We start from the raw sequence: 14,144 nt of genomic DNA on the forward strand, positions 1-14,144 counted from the left end.
CGTGGAAGGTGGGATTCACATTTCAAAACCCAAAGTGGACTGGGGCAGGATGGCGTGAAAGCCGGTCTGATATATTTGAATTTTAGCCGCTGCACAGGCCAGCAGCTGGGACCAGGCAGAGCGCCTGGGGTCAGCTGCAGCTGTGCAGTCTCAGGCAGGGCCCGCCCTCTCTGGACCCCGTGTACTGACATTATCAGCAGGACATTTCTCCAAGGGTCGAGGCAGGTTACAGGAGTTAATCCCCTGCACCTCGGACCAGGGTTGCCGGTTGTGCTCTCTGCCGTGAGGACACCGAGCCCCTGAATGGAGGCTCCGGGTAACAAGGAAGAGAAGGTCCGCTGTCGTCTGCATTTAAATATCCACACTGGCCAGTGGCTGCTGTTGGACAATGCAGGCCAGAAACAATGCCTGGCCAACAGCAGGTGCACAATTGGTGCTTGGGAGGATAGTGTCCTCCAAACCTTTTCCAGCAGCCAGCTGATGCTCCGCCAGCGGCTCCCCGGCATCCTGGCTATGCCAGACTCTCAGCATGCCCCCCAAGGCCTTCCACGGCCCCTCGGCCCCAGGACAAGGCCCCGGCCTGCCCAGCAACACTCAGATTCCGACCCTCGGCAGGATCTGGAATGGCCTTTGGAATTTGGGTGGCTGCTTTCTGGTCTCTGTCCACCTTCCTCCTGGACTTTGGCTTCAGGGGGCAGGGTCAGGATACGGCCCACAGTAGGTGTTTATTGATGACAGGGCCATCTTGGTCCGCTGACCCTCCCCTCCACAGTCACTGTCCCTGGCGTTCCCACCACCTGAACCGGGTTAACAGGAAGCCCTTCCCGGTCTGGACCCGTGCTGCAGAGCCAGAGAGTTCCCCCGCGATTCTTCACCCCCAGGAGGGAGAGTAAGGCGAGAGGCGGACCTTTAGCAAGTAAAACTTTTATTAAATAGATTTTTAGTTTTTCTCAGACCAAAGAGAGGCGTTTGGACATGAAGACGCTTGTCACCTGAACACCTCAAAAGTGACAAGGACCCTCTCCAGGCTTTGACACAGAATCCAAACCAAGTCAACCCAGATTCCCTCCGAGCCCTCTCCTTGGCTCTCGAGTGTGAGTGTGAGTGTGTGAGTGAGTGTGTGTGTGTGTGTGTCAGTCAGTCTGCAGGTTGAAACTTCATGAAATTACTTGTAGCAGAAATAAAGTACATCGTACAAATCACGCAGGTCTCGACGTAGAGTATAAAAATGGTATTTACAGCCAGTAAACATGGACTAGAGGACAGCACAGGGCACCGCACACGCTCCCAGGCAGGCCCGCGGGGCGGGTGCCGGGCCCCGCGAGGCTGCGTGGCACCCACTGCACACGTGGGGGACAGGACACAGGCACGCACAGGAGTGGCTCGCAACATCACCAAACTCTGGAAACCGGACGAGTTTGCAGGAGTTTTTTTTTTTTTTTCTTTTTCTTTTTGCTGTGGTCCCCACCCCCCGAGGTCAGTCACACATTTTGGTAGAAACAGAAGGGAATGCTGTGTCTCTTTTCTTTTTAAAAATTCTTTTTGTTTTTGAGCTTAAGTCATCCGGAGCCTCATGTGGCAAGAGGCCCCGCTGGACGTCCAGACGGACTCGCCTCTGTGCTTGGACGGGGCGTGGCGGCCGGAGCTGTACAGGAGCGTCCCCAGACCCCCCACCCCCGCTAGAAACAAACATCTGTTATCATTGGATTTTCCCCCCATTTTTTTTCTCTTCTTTGTACCTGCTCAAAAAGACAGGAAAAAAAAAAAAAGAAAAAAGAAAAAGGAAAAAGAAAAAAAATCTGTCGAGGTATGAAGGTCACTATCAAGGTCACGGTCTCTGATAACGGGGTGCTTGGGCAGTCCAGGTTGGGCTTGTCCAACACGCTTGGCGATCTTGGTTACAAGACCTTAAATTCGAGGCTGGTGATTCACAGGCAGGGACGATGGCGGCCTGCCCTTGGGGGGGCAGTGAGGGACAGGGCCTCCCCCAGCCCTGGCTGCCCCGGCGCAAAGCTAAGGGCTATTGGTCACACAGTAAGGCTATGACTGAGGGGTGGGCGCAGGGAGGGCAGGGAGGCCAGAGGGTCTCTTTGTGCCACAGGAAGGCAGGCCCCTGGGAGGGGGAGAGGGTGGGGCTCTGGAGAGCAGCAGCCCGGGCAGGACACTCCAGCTGGCCGGGCCCGGAGGCCTGTGGGGGTCAGGGTGGTGGGGGCCCACAGTCCCGGAGGTATTTCTGTTGGCGCATTCCTGGCCTGGTGTTCCAGCTGTGGGTGGACGGGCACCTGGCCGCCCAGCCAGCCTCGGCCCCTCCTCCGTCCCTGTGGAGTGACCGGCTCAGGGTCACCCTCTTGGATGGAAGGAAGTCGAAAAGTTTGGCCCCATGATCTATACTCAAAAATATATATATATACTGTCTAGAGCTCTCTGTATATACGCATATATATATATACACAGGGAAAGCGGTGGCTCCCTCTGGAAAGCCACCAAGGGTCCCGTGGGGGGAAGGTCCTGAAGTCGGGGGCAGCAGGCGAGCCCTTGGCTCCCAGCCCAGGAGACCCCCACCCAGGACAGAGCAGAAGGCCCCTCACTGTGGCCTTCCGAAGGGTTTCACATTTTGGGGACGGGGTAAGGGCAGAGGGGAGGGAGGGCTGTGACCCAACACAGGGAAGGCCTGGGTCGGCCGGGAGGGGGCCTCGGGGGCGGGAGGCCCCTCGGCTGGGGGGGGGGCATCCAGGAGCAATCCTGGGGCACAGCAGAGGACGCCACCCCCGCTTGTCCCGCCAGGAAGGGGCCAGGAACCGAGGCCCATATTGTCCAGAGAGCGCAGCCCCTGGTCCTGGGGACAAATGGGACAAGGCGGGCCTTTTCTGACCCCTCCCCCACTCCAAGCCATTTACAGTCCAGAAGCCAGCTTCTTCCCGTCTCTGCCCCCCATGTTCTCGTTCATTGGTGGCTGAGTCCCCAGACGCTGGTGACAGTGCCTAGCACATAGTAGGTGCTCAGTGAGGGTTGCCAGCTGAGAGCGGAACGTGAGTGGACGGCAGTGTGGCCTTTGTTGTGGCTTCCGGTTGGCGGTCCCCAAAGGCACTTTCCCGCGGTGCGTGACTGTGCAGGTAGGGTCCCCCCACTCTGTGCTGCGCCCCACAGATTCTAAAACACACTGACAGGCCCTAACTGAGCTCCTACTTTGTACCAGACCCAGTGAGGTTCTCCATGATGACGGCGAGGGTGATCAAAAAGAAGAAGAGTCAAAACAAATTATCCAGAGCTTTTTAGGCGGCGGGTTCTGGGCTTGGCTTCAGAAAGACCCAGCAGGTCCCTGGGTGGGTTCTGCCCTGGGAGCCCACTGTGCTGACCCTAGGCTTACTGTTCCGTCCCCGAGAGGATGAGTTTGTCTGTTCTATGCAAAACACGCTTTGGGGGTTTTGTTGGGGATTTCTGCACGATGGTTGGCGGCATACCCCACCCGCCTTCTCTACTGGTGCGTGTGATACTAGAGGAGCTGGGCCCGGTCGGAGCTGGTGGGGAGGGGACAGGGGCCTCCAGGCACTGTCCCCACGTCCTGCGCTCCAGCCCTGGTTCCAAGCGGAGCTGGATATTGTGAAGCCCCCACCCCAGGGACCAGGGTCTGGGGTGCGCACTTGACTCTTTTTCCTGGGGTTCAGAGCTCTCCGGCAGGGAGAAGGGACGCACAGGACAGGACACAGCCCCTCCCCCACCCCTGCCACCGGACCAAACCTGCTTCCTGTGACCTTGTACTCATCCTTCAAGGCCTCCTCCAGGAACCCTTCCTAGCCATCCTGGGGCCCTGCTTTCTCCCCACCTCCCCACACCGCCCCGCCCTCTGATCCACCCTGACCACAGGGTCACTGGGGCATCTTCGTCCAGCTCTGTCCCTGCCAACCCACCCTGGGGGCTTCCCGTAGCCTCCTGCAGCATCCCCAGGGGGAGGGTTTGGAGAATAAGCAAGGGGGGGAGGGTGTGGACAAGACGGGGCGGGGCGTGGGGCCGCCTGGCGGCTCACCTGGGCCAGGCCCACAGCCTGGGGCGGCCGAGGGCAGGGTCAGTAGGGGTGTCCGGGGTCTTTGGGCCGCTTCAGCTGCACCTTGAGCCTCTTCGTGCCGATCTGGAAGCCGTTCATGGCCTGGATGGCGGTCTGCGCGCTGGCCGGGTTGTCAAAGCTCACGAAGCCTGTGGAGACGGGGCGGGCTGTGACGTGGGCACCACGGCCTCTGCCCTCAGGAGTCCTGGGGTGCGGCATGTGCTCGCACGGGCAGGCAGGCCTGCCAGAGGACACACGGCAACCCCGGCTTGGTGCTGAAGTCTCTGGACTCGCGGTCCTCTGTGGACGGGGAGCTCACTCCTGACCTGGGGTCCAATCTGCTGGAACTTCCCATCTGGCAAGGGAGACAGGGGGTCCCAAGGGCCACGTTCTTCCTTCTCCCTGGAGCATCTGCCTCCCTCTCAGCCCTGGAAGCCACCCTGCTCCTGTGAGACCTCTGTGCCCAGGACATTTCCCCGGGGGCGGGCTGTGTCCCAGATTCTCCTCTCCCCTGCCCTCCCCGTCAGGCCACCAGAACCACTCCAGCACTCTCCTTCGGTGTCCACCAGCCCAGCTCCCTCCGCCCAGCACCTCCAGGCCACCTCCTGCCTCCCGCCCTCCTCCTGGCACATGGAGGGTCTGGCGGGGATGGGCGGGGAGAGAGGGGCAGGCTGTGGGTCCTGCCCGCCTGCCAGGGCCCGGGAAGAGCTAGGGGTGGCTCTGGAGCTGGGGCAGGTCTGTTCTGGCCACGCCTGCCCACCCACTGACTAGTTTGGGAGACTGAGGCTCAGGGGGACAGTGACCCTGAGGAGATTTCGAGTGTGTGCATGCCTCTAGTCTCTCCCTGGAGGTTGGGGCACTGGTGGGTCCCTTCCTTCCTGTGTGACCTCAGTCCTGTTCCTTGCCCATTCTGAGGTTCTCTTTCCTCCCTCCAAAACTGAGACGATGCCTCCCTTCTAGGGCAGCTCCTGCCACGTCCCCTGGGATGCTTGTGCCACAGGTGGGTAGGAGCTGGGAGACCCCCTGGGGAGGGACTTCTGCTGACCTCCTGGTGCTGCATGTCAGTGCCCAGCACAGTCCTGGCACACAGTAGGTGCACATAGTACATGCACACAATAGGTCTCTGTTGACTGAGTGGGCCTTTGAAAGGATATAAGGAAAGTGCCTGGCACACAGTGGTGCCTAATGAGTGCACCCTCTGATTGTGAATGTGCTTCCTTTGGCCCAGACCTGCCCTGCTCCAGGGCAGCTACTTACCGAAACACTTGCTCTGGTTGGTGGCCCGATCCATAAACACCTTGGAGGAGATGATATTGCCGAAGGGCAGAAACATCTGGGTCAGCTCCGTGTCTCCAAACTCCTGGGGGAGGTGGTAGATAAACAGGTTACAGCCTTCGGGACCTGCAGGTGGGGGAGAGAAAGACATAAAGCCCCCAAGGAGAGGAGGCGGAGCCCGGAGCCCACACCCTGGAGTCCAGCTGTGGGGAGGGGGCTGGCTCCTCTGGGGTGCCTGGGGTCAGGGGCAAGGGTCAGGCCACAATCCCCCCTCAGATACGCCCAAGCAGGAAAAGCCTCAGGCCAGGGTCAGGCAGCCAGCCAGGCCTTGTGGCCCACACCCTGGCCAGTCCAGAGCTCCCAGAGACCCCGGCCCTCCAGAAAACCCACCCTACACTGGCTCCAGGCCATCAGGACAGCCAGTCAGCCTGGCCCGCGACCAGGACTCTTGGCAACTGCACAGATCTGCCTTAAGTCCTTAAGCAGTTTAAGACAAACCGCTGTGGCCAGCAAGCCGGGGCGCCTCCGAGGAACAGCACATGCTTAGCGCGGGCAAGGCCTCGGGTCCCCTCCCCAGCACCCCCTTAAAATACAATTAAGTTTTCAGAAAGCCCAGTGGTCACAGAACAGAACAAAACGTTCCCAGAGTTCCAAGCCCCAGACAGGGATAACCCCCAGGCCTTGGTGGTTTTCAAAATTCAGATGGTTTGAAAAGAAACTCAGATGCAGTAAACATGATCTCTTGAGTCCTGAACCCCAGAGTACAGAAACCGTAGGTAACCGAGCAAGGACATACCATGCCAACAGAAGTCGCTGTTAAAAACAGTCACGATTAGTCCTCCAAGACAAGCCCCAGCCCAAACAATCCCACCGCACGGCTAAGATGAAATCATAAATAAAGCGGCAGTGTGCTCTATGGCTCCGTCCCCCTGCAGGACACACGGCCAGGACTGCGGGGACACCCCTTTCCTTCCACACAAGGACCAGGGCTCTGCTGGGGAGCTCTTTCTAGAGCTCAGGTTTGCACCAACACAGCTGGCAGGTGACAAGTTGATTCTGAGCATAACTTGAATTCTGCACTTGTTTATCCCCTATTTTATTCCCCCCCAAACACGGGGTGATCGCAGAAAAGCGTACCCCGCAGAACTGAGCTCGTAAGGAGACACGCTGCACGCACACACCGCACACCGCCAGCTGCTACCCCTGACCAAGGCACCCCGACCCTGCGCCTGACTCCCGGCACCCACCCTCTGTCCACCATTCCACAGTGATGCGTGGCAACCCCTTGGCCGCCACGTCCACGTGCAGACCTCAGGTCTTTCCCACCTTCCCGGGTGCTCCTTGGCCACTGAACAGGCGTAAAGCCACGACCTTTCTTTCTAGGGCCACTTTTCCCTGAGCACGTTGCTGGTGGGCTTGGACCACTGATTTCTGGACTCTCTTTGGGTTTGGGGACACAGTGCCACCGCAGCCTGCCTGCAGGTCAGCCCCCAGTGCCCTCAGGAGGTGGATCCCAGGTCCCCATAGACACCAATCCCACAGTGCTCATGTCCACAACGTGGTGCAGGGTCCTCCCGCAGACTGACGTCATCACGGGTGACTAGCACCTAATCCAATGGCAACGCTGTGCGGACACTGGCTACACTGTACTGGGGATAAGGACAGGGAACGGTCCTTATGTGTTCACTGCTGACAAAATGACACTTGTCTGCATATTTCCATCTGACCTTGGTTGAATCCTTGATTCCAAACCTCAGATGCGGAAGGCGGAGGGTTTCAGACAACTTTCACCCAGTCCACTCAGGCTGAGGGCGGAGGTGGAGAGGGGCTTGGAGGGGACACCCAGGCCAGAGTCATCCCCCCTCAAAAAAAGGACACAGTGATGCTACAGAGTCCCTGCTGGTGCCATCCTGCGGTAAGAAAGGGGGGTGCTGCGAGGTCCTGGGAATGCCTGACGTGTGGAGGTGCTGGCCGCGACTCTTGACACATGGATCTGGGGTAGTGGCTTGTCGTACAGCCTCCAGAGGACATGCTATGTGACCCACCACGGGAAGCAGCTGGTTGGCACAGCCAGGGGACCCCCTCAGCCCAGCGCTCACCCCAAAGTAGGCTCCCACCCACGGGCCAAGGTCAAGGGAGAAACCGGGCCAAGCCGTTGAGTCAGGCGCCCTTGTCACGGGATGGCCTCGAGCTTCTCTGGCTGGTCGCCTGTCCTGAAGACGCCCTCACTCCCGGTCACCCCCGGGGCCCAGATGGACAGAGGTGTTGCATAGGAAGAAACCGAGGCACAGGGGCCTCAGGCTTAGGGGCGTCCTCGAGTCAGAAATGGACGGACTTGAACTTCAGCTGTCAGACTCCTGAATCTGTGTCCTCCCTCCCTGGACAGCCCTGGCTTTCCTGGAGAGGCCTCGGTTTACCCAGCCGCTCCTCGAGCGTGCCAGGCCCCAACCTCAAGGGTTTCTCTCCCAAATTCCTGGCCTCTGGAGAGGCTGGTGGGGGCCAGCACGGCTCCCACTGTCCGGGGAGCAAACTGAGGATTAGAGAGGAGATTCCGTGGCCAGACCGGCTCGGACCGCGCGCTCCCCGCAGGTCCCCAGGCCCCGCGGCGCGGGTCAGCAGGTGGAGGTCAGAGGGCGGGGCTGGCGCCCGGGGAGGTCGCGGCCGCCTCACCTTCTCGCTGCTGCTGCTGCAGGAGGGGCGGCGGCTGGGGCACGCTGTGCGCGATGGGCGTGATGGCCGCGGTGGGGTACATGGCTGCGGAGACCGGAGCGAGACACCCGGCGAGCGGGCGTGAGGCGGAGCCGGGCGGCGCGGGCGGGGCGGGGCCAAGGCCTTGGGGCGGGGCCAGGGCTCAGGGGCGGGGCCGGGCCATGGATGAGGGGCGGGGCCAGGGCTCAGGGGCGGGGCCGGGCCATGGATGAGGGGCGGGGTCATGATTCGAGGGGTGGAGCGGGAGGGAGTCGTGGTCAGGGGGCGGGGCCGGGCACAGGGATGAGGGGCGGGGCCATGACTCGAGGGGTGGGGCGGGAGCGGGCGCAGGCGGCCAAACAGGAGCGGGGTGGAGCTGCGCTGGGGGGCGGGGCCGGGGGCAGCCGCGAGGGGCGGGGCGAGGGGCGGGGCGAGGGGCGGGGCGGAAGGTGTGCGGGACCACAACCTGAGGGACCCGGACACAGGGTGGGGTACAGCAAGGGGCAGGGCCACGGCCATAAAGGAGAGTGGCTACCCGGGTGGGCCCCAGAGGAAGGAAGGGCCGAGGCCACATTGGAGGGGGCAGGGCCATAGCAGAAGGCGAGGCCACCGTTAGGCCTTAGGAAGCGGAGCCAGAGGCGGGGCCGGGACTTTGGCAGAGGCGTGGTCAGTCCGGAGAGGGGCGTGGTCAGGTGCTGGGGCGGGGCCGGAGGCGTGGTAAAGGGGAGGTCCCACGCCGCAGCGCAAACCCAGGTGGTGGGGCTGTTCTGAAGCCCGGGCCTTAAGGGACCGGTCCACTTTGGGGGTCCGGTTTGGGGGGTGGCAGGAGTGCGGCCAGGAACCTGGCCAGGGGATGCAAGCAGGACAGGGTGTGACCTGAGTGGGTGGGGCCAGAGGCCGGGGGTGTGACTGGGCACCGGAGGGCAGGGGCGTGGCCAGAATCGGCCGTGGCCGGTGGAGAAGGGGCGGGTCCGCTGGCTGCGCCGGGCGGCCTCCCTACCTGTGTACTGCTGGACTCCCGAGAAGGCCGGGTGGAGCGCTTCGGCCACCGTCGGGCTCTGAGCTGCGGGGCAGGTGGAGGGGCAGAGTGGGCCGGGGGCGGCAGAAGTCTTCCAGCCACCCCCGTCCTGAGGAGCGGCAGGCAGGGAGAGGGACGTGCGCCCCCGCTTCGCTGGTGTGCTGACCCGCTGTGGGTTTGGCCCCGTTTTTACAGGTAGGGACACCGAGGCTGAGGGGGAGCCTCTCCTCGGAGCCGCTCAGAGAGCAAATCGCAGAAGCCAACAGGACCCCGGGTTTCTCAGACTCCACGAATTCCACCAGCCCCTCTTCTTGCTCGCCCGGTCCTGACCCCCTCGCTCTCAGGGGTGACCCTCGCTCCTCCCTTGCTTCTCCACTCAGCCCTTCCTCCCCTCACTCTGCCTCTCCTCTTCCCACCGCTCCTACATCAGATGCCCTGCGGATCCCACCCCGCCGAGACCCCTGGCTGCCATGGAAGAGGAGCCGGGAGAGGTTGTCTCCACCACCCAAACCGCTGAGTCTGGGGAAAACTGCCGAAAATTCTGCCCCAATGCAGAGGCCGCTAGAGGACAGGGGTGGTGGCTGGGACTGAAGGGATGGCAAGCGTTTGTGTCTTGATTGTGGTGGTTACGCAAATATGTTACCAAAATGGCACAGACACACGTAGGGGCAGGGCGAAAATGGGAGATCCAAATAAGGTCTGGAGTGGACTGTACATAGCTAGGTCAGTGTCCTGACCCTTCGCAATGGTGGTGAGATGCCAGTGCACAGCAAGCATGTAGATGAAGTGGGCGAAGGACACACCTACGCACGCACCTAGCCTCCAATTATTACAAAGTAAAGAGTTTAAACCAGAATCTCCTCCACGGTAGAGATGACTTATTGGCAGGAGGCTTTGGGAGGGGTATAGGGTAGAGAGAAGTGCATGTCTGACCCACAAGGGCAGCTGCTGCCCAATCAGTGCACAGTCAGTATTTATTCAGCGAATGAATGAATGAAGGCATCCATGTCCTCCCCAATCGGGACAATTAACATGTATGACTTTTGGTGCTGTCCTCATGAGGTGATGGTATTAGCCTCATTTTCTTTTTTTTTTTTTTTTTTTTCAGTACTGGGGTTTGAATCTAGGGGTGCTCTGTCACTGAGCTACATCCCCAGCCCTTTTTAATATTTGAGACAGGGTCTCACTAAGTTGCGGAGATTGGCCTTGAACTTGCAATCCTCCTGCCTCAGCCTCCGGAGCTACTGGGATCCCGGGCCTGCACCACCACACCTGGTCCCCATTTTCTGGATGAGCTGAGACTCACACAACCCTGGGCCACCAAACTGAAATGTGGACCCAGAACCCCCCGGGCTACTTCCTCTGTTCCCACCCGCCAGGCCTCCCTTCCTGGGACCACAGCTCCTATCTGCTCTGCTGGGACTCCTTCGCCCGCCCTTCTGCTCCCCGGGCTCCAGGGGGTGTGGACTCATGCTTGTTCCACTGGGCTTCAGGGGACCACCCTGAGTTACCTGGGTAGGGCACAAGGCCATTGGCATACACGGTCTCCAGGGCAGGGTGCCCACCAGGAAAGGGCACAACACCTGCAAAGCCATTGGTGATGGGAGCCACGAGGCCGGGCACAGCAGCCGTGCCCAGCAACGGGGGCGAGTGCAGCCCTGTGGAGAGGAAGAGGGTCAGGGAGCCTTGGCTGCTGGCTTGGGGTCCTGCCCATCCATCCTGGGCCCCTGACAGATGCTCACCAGAGGCAGGAGCAATGGGTGTGGCAGGCAGCCCATTAAGGCTGACAGCACCGATCTGCTGGATGTGGCAGGGTGAGAAGGCCACACCGGGGCTCAGGTAGCTGCCCGAGGTGGACAGCACAGTCGTCTGCTGCTGCATGAGCTGGGGACAGAGAGGGCATCAGTGGGCACGGTCTGCCTTGAGATCAAGGCTCAAAGGGGAGGCTGGTCCAGCGACTGGGAGAAGGGGGTGTCATGCTGCGTGCGTCTTGGCTGGAACCAGGGCTCAGTCAGGGATTAAGGCTCAGAATGGCTCAGGGTTCAGTTGGAAACTGAAGCTGCACCTGGGCTCAAGCAGGTCAGAGCTCAGGCTTAGCCTGGATTTGGGATTTTAGCCAGAATTAGACCTAATCTAGATTTGAGGCAGCCAGGACTTGGTTCAGCCCAGGGTAGGTCTTAATCTGAGATTAGGGGTCAGTTCAGGGCCAGGGTGCAGCCTGGATTAGGGACTCAGTCTGAGTTTGGTGTCAAGGTGGGGTCAGGGCTCAGTCTAGATTTGGTGAATGAGCCTGGGTGTCCAGAATTTGAGTTTTAGCCTGGACTTGGGGTTCAGTTCATGGGTAGGGGCTCTTCTAGGCTTGGACGGAATCAGCTTGGAGTTGGGGGCTCAGCCACACAGGACAGGTCCTGAGCCCGAGAGGTGGAGCAAGGCACAGGAGGAAGGCCAAGAGGCGGGACCCTCGGGCACATGGGAGAGCCGCACTGGGAGCTGTGGGACACAGCCCATCTGCTGGGGCCACTCACAGCCTGGGCGTAGGCACTGTAGGGGCTGAAGGGCAGGGTGAGGGACGGCGTCAGGATGCCCAGCTGGCCCACCATCTGCTGCATGCGTCGCAGCGTCCTCTCCTTGTCGGTGTCCGCGAACTTGACCACCAGGCTGGAGGAGGCTCCCTGGGGGGGTTGGGGGCAAGCAGGGGGAGAAGGGCAGGAGGTAGCCAGGACCTGAGGCCCCCAAGCCTGCCAGCCCAGGCACTCGGTGAGGGCAGCCGATGCCAGCACCGCAGCCATGTCTGCAGCTCACAGCTGCAGGAGCCGAGGCCACAGGAAGCCCGGTGGCCGTCAGCATCCTGGGCCTGGCGTCTGCACAAGTGCCACGTCCAGGCCCTGGGCTGCGTCTGGGGCACAGTGCATGCACAACCACCTAGGGGACTGTCACCCACCAGGAGCAACAGGTAGAAGACACACCTGCTGGGATAGGGGTGCAGCTATGGGCTGAGATATGGATGTCACACCAACGGGCAGCCCGGGCAGTGGCCAGCAGGGGCTTTGCATCAGGACACAGCCACAGGGGCACAGGGCCAGCTCTCCACCCGTCAAAGGCAGCTGACCCTGACCCTGGGGTCCGGGAAGGGAGAAGCTTTCCCTGCAGTCAGACCCTCCCGCCAGCCCCCAGGTGCACGCTGCAGCTGACCTGCTGACCCCCAGAGAGCTCGTTCCCACAGGGCCCCCCGCTCTGGCAAGGGACAGCTCTGAGCACGCAAAGCCTGCCCCCAGCTCTGGAGGACAATTGAGGAGGAGAGCTGAACCTGGGGCCAGCAGATGTGGACATCTGTGTGCAGAGAGGGTGGCTCCTGGGGCCCCATCCCACCTCGGACCCCCGAGACGCGCCTCCTCCTCTCCGCCAGGGCCAGTGGGCCAGTAGGACCCTGTACCCTCACCAGCGTCTTTCCAGACTGGCCCTCCTGTCCACCTGGCCCCAGCTCAGGCCTTATGCTCCCCGACCTGGACCTGGGTCCAGGTCCCCGGACACCCCCTCCATCCCCTTGTTTGACCCAAAGGAACAGTCGTTACTGGCCGGGCCTCCCTGAATCTGGGGGAAGGGTGGCTGGGAGACAGCAGCTCTGTGAGCAGACGGCCGGACAGTCGCCCAGCCAGAGATGGCGATGTGGCCAGTGGCCAGCCAGAAACCCCTGCCTGAGGAGAAAGCCTGGGCTCCTCTGTGCTGAACTGCAGGACCTCGAGCCCCATCTTCCACTGTCCCTCCTGCCTGCCATGCCCGTCACCCACCCTGTCCTCGTCATGTTCCCCAGCTTGCCCCCCCATGCACACACGTGCATGCACACGCTCACACCCCCTGGCCCACACATCCACGCGCACCATCCACCCCCCCCCCCCCGCCTGCACAGACTCGGTGTGCACACACACCACCCAATGTGTGCGCAGGCATGCTGGCACACACGGGCACAGCGGCCGCACAAACCCGCAGCACACACACACTGCCCTGTCATCCAGGCTCACGCAGGTTTGCACACTCAGGTCTAACACACATGTGCACTAATTCACATACACACACGTACATGAGCACACGCGAGCACACATATCTGTACAAGTGCACACGCGTGCATACTGCACTCTCAACACACCCTCTAATCATGCCTTCATAACAGCACTCGCATGCACGTGCACACTCACTGCGCACACCTGTAGCACACGCACACCCACCCTCCCACACACACTTGCACACATACACTCACTCGCCTGCACCTTCCCCACATCCCAGGGCTGCAGGCTCTCTGCCCCCTGTGCCCTCTCTGAAGAAGAGCCAGAGGCCACTGACTGGCTTCGATGATGATTCTGTCCCTGTCCCCCTCACTGCCCATGCCCCCTACCATGGCCAAGGGCACTCCTACTCACCGGCATGGTCTGGCTGCCGTGGAGGGCGTGGATGGCCGCCTGGGCCTCTGTGTGAGAAGAGAATTTCACGAAGGCACAGCCTGTTCCAAGACAGGGGGAGGGGAGGGTGCGGGTTCAGAGGATGAGAGGGTGGCCTCCTGTGGCCACACAAGACACACAGCCAGACACCCAGCAGTCGCGGCTGGAGGACAGCCGCTGCTTGTTCAGATTGCTGAGCAACCAGAGGGCCGGGGCCAGACAGTCGTCCAGCCAGAGACAGGGGCCCAGCAACCTCGGCCACCGCACGCTCAGTGGCCTGTCACCCCTTCAGTTGGTCAGCCAGAGAACCAGGCGGCCTGGCAGCTGTTTTCACAAACAGGGCATGGCGGGACCCGGGGAGCCCGTCTGTCAGAACGAGGGAGGGCCAGGCCTGCCAACAGCCCGGCACCCTCACAAGGTCCAGATGCTGTCCCCAGAATGCAGGACGGAGGCGACACACCACCGGAAAGGGCAGTCTTGGGGCAGAGTCAGGCTAAGTGCTCGGACTCCAGACAGACCTGGCCATGTCCAGAGGCATGCGGAGGGGGCCGAGTGCCACCAGGCCAGACAGACCGCGGACACCTCCTGACAGCGCGGAGAAAGTGCCAGGCGGCTCTGGGTAGTGTGGTGAAGTGTCCGGAATGGGCAGAGGGCAGCACAATTTTGTGTCGGTTCCGAAAGCACTTGG

At 61.3% G+C, this 14,144-nt stretch overlaps 1 protein-coding gene across 31 annotated transcripts in view; it reads right to left on the reverse strand.

The window, feature by feature from the left end:
• Nucleotides 1-949: 949 nt before the first annotated feature.
• Nucleotides 950-14,144, reverse strand: part of Celf5 (CUGBP Elav-like family member 5) — a 35,010-nt gene continuing 21,815 nt past the window's right edge. For 4 of the 31 annotated variants that reach the window (XM_076851904.2, XM_076851895.2, XM_076851885.2 and 1 more), the window contains 7 exons: nucleotides 13,439-13,518; nucleotides 11,549-11,695; nucleotides 10,766-10,907; nucleotides 10,535-10,681; nucleotides 8,988-9,068; nucleotides 7,988-8,071; nucleotides 950-4,191 (listed from right to left, as the gene is read on the reverse strand). In XM_076851904.2, the coding sequence (XP_076708019.1) occupies nucleotides 4,064-4,191; nucleotides 7,988-8,071; nucleotides 8,988-9,068; nucleotides 10,535-10,681; nucleotides 10,766-10,907; nucleotides 11,549-11,695; nucleotides 13,439-13,518 (809 nt within the window). In that variant the 3' untranslated portion in view covers nucleotides 950-4,063. Of the gene's footprint in view, nucleotides 4,192-5,054; nucleotides 5,102-5,299; nucleotides 5,444-7,987; nucleotides 8,072-8,779; nucleotides 8,786-8,987; nucleotides 9,069-10,534; nucleotides 10,682-10,765; nucleotides 10,908-11,548; nucleotides 11,696-13,413; nucleotides 13,519-14,144 lie in introns of all 31 variants that reach the window. The other 27 variants (XM_076851857.2, XM_076851850.2, XM_076851843.2 and 24 more) reach the window with 13 other exon arrangements.

Source organism: Callospermophilus lateralis, chromosome 1 (assembly GCF_048772815.1).
Source record: "Callospermophilus lateralis isolate mCalLat2 chromosome 1, mCalLat2.hap1, whole genome shotgun sequence".
NCBI classification, from domain to species: domain Eukaryota; kingdom Metazoa; phylum Chordata; class Mammalia; order Rodentia; family Sciuridae; genus Callospermophilus; species Callospermophilus lateralis.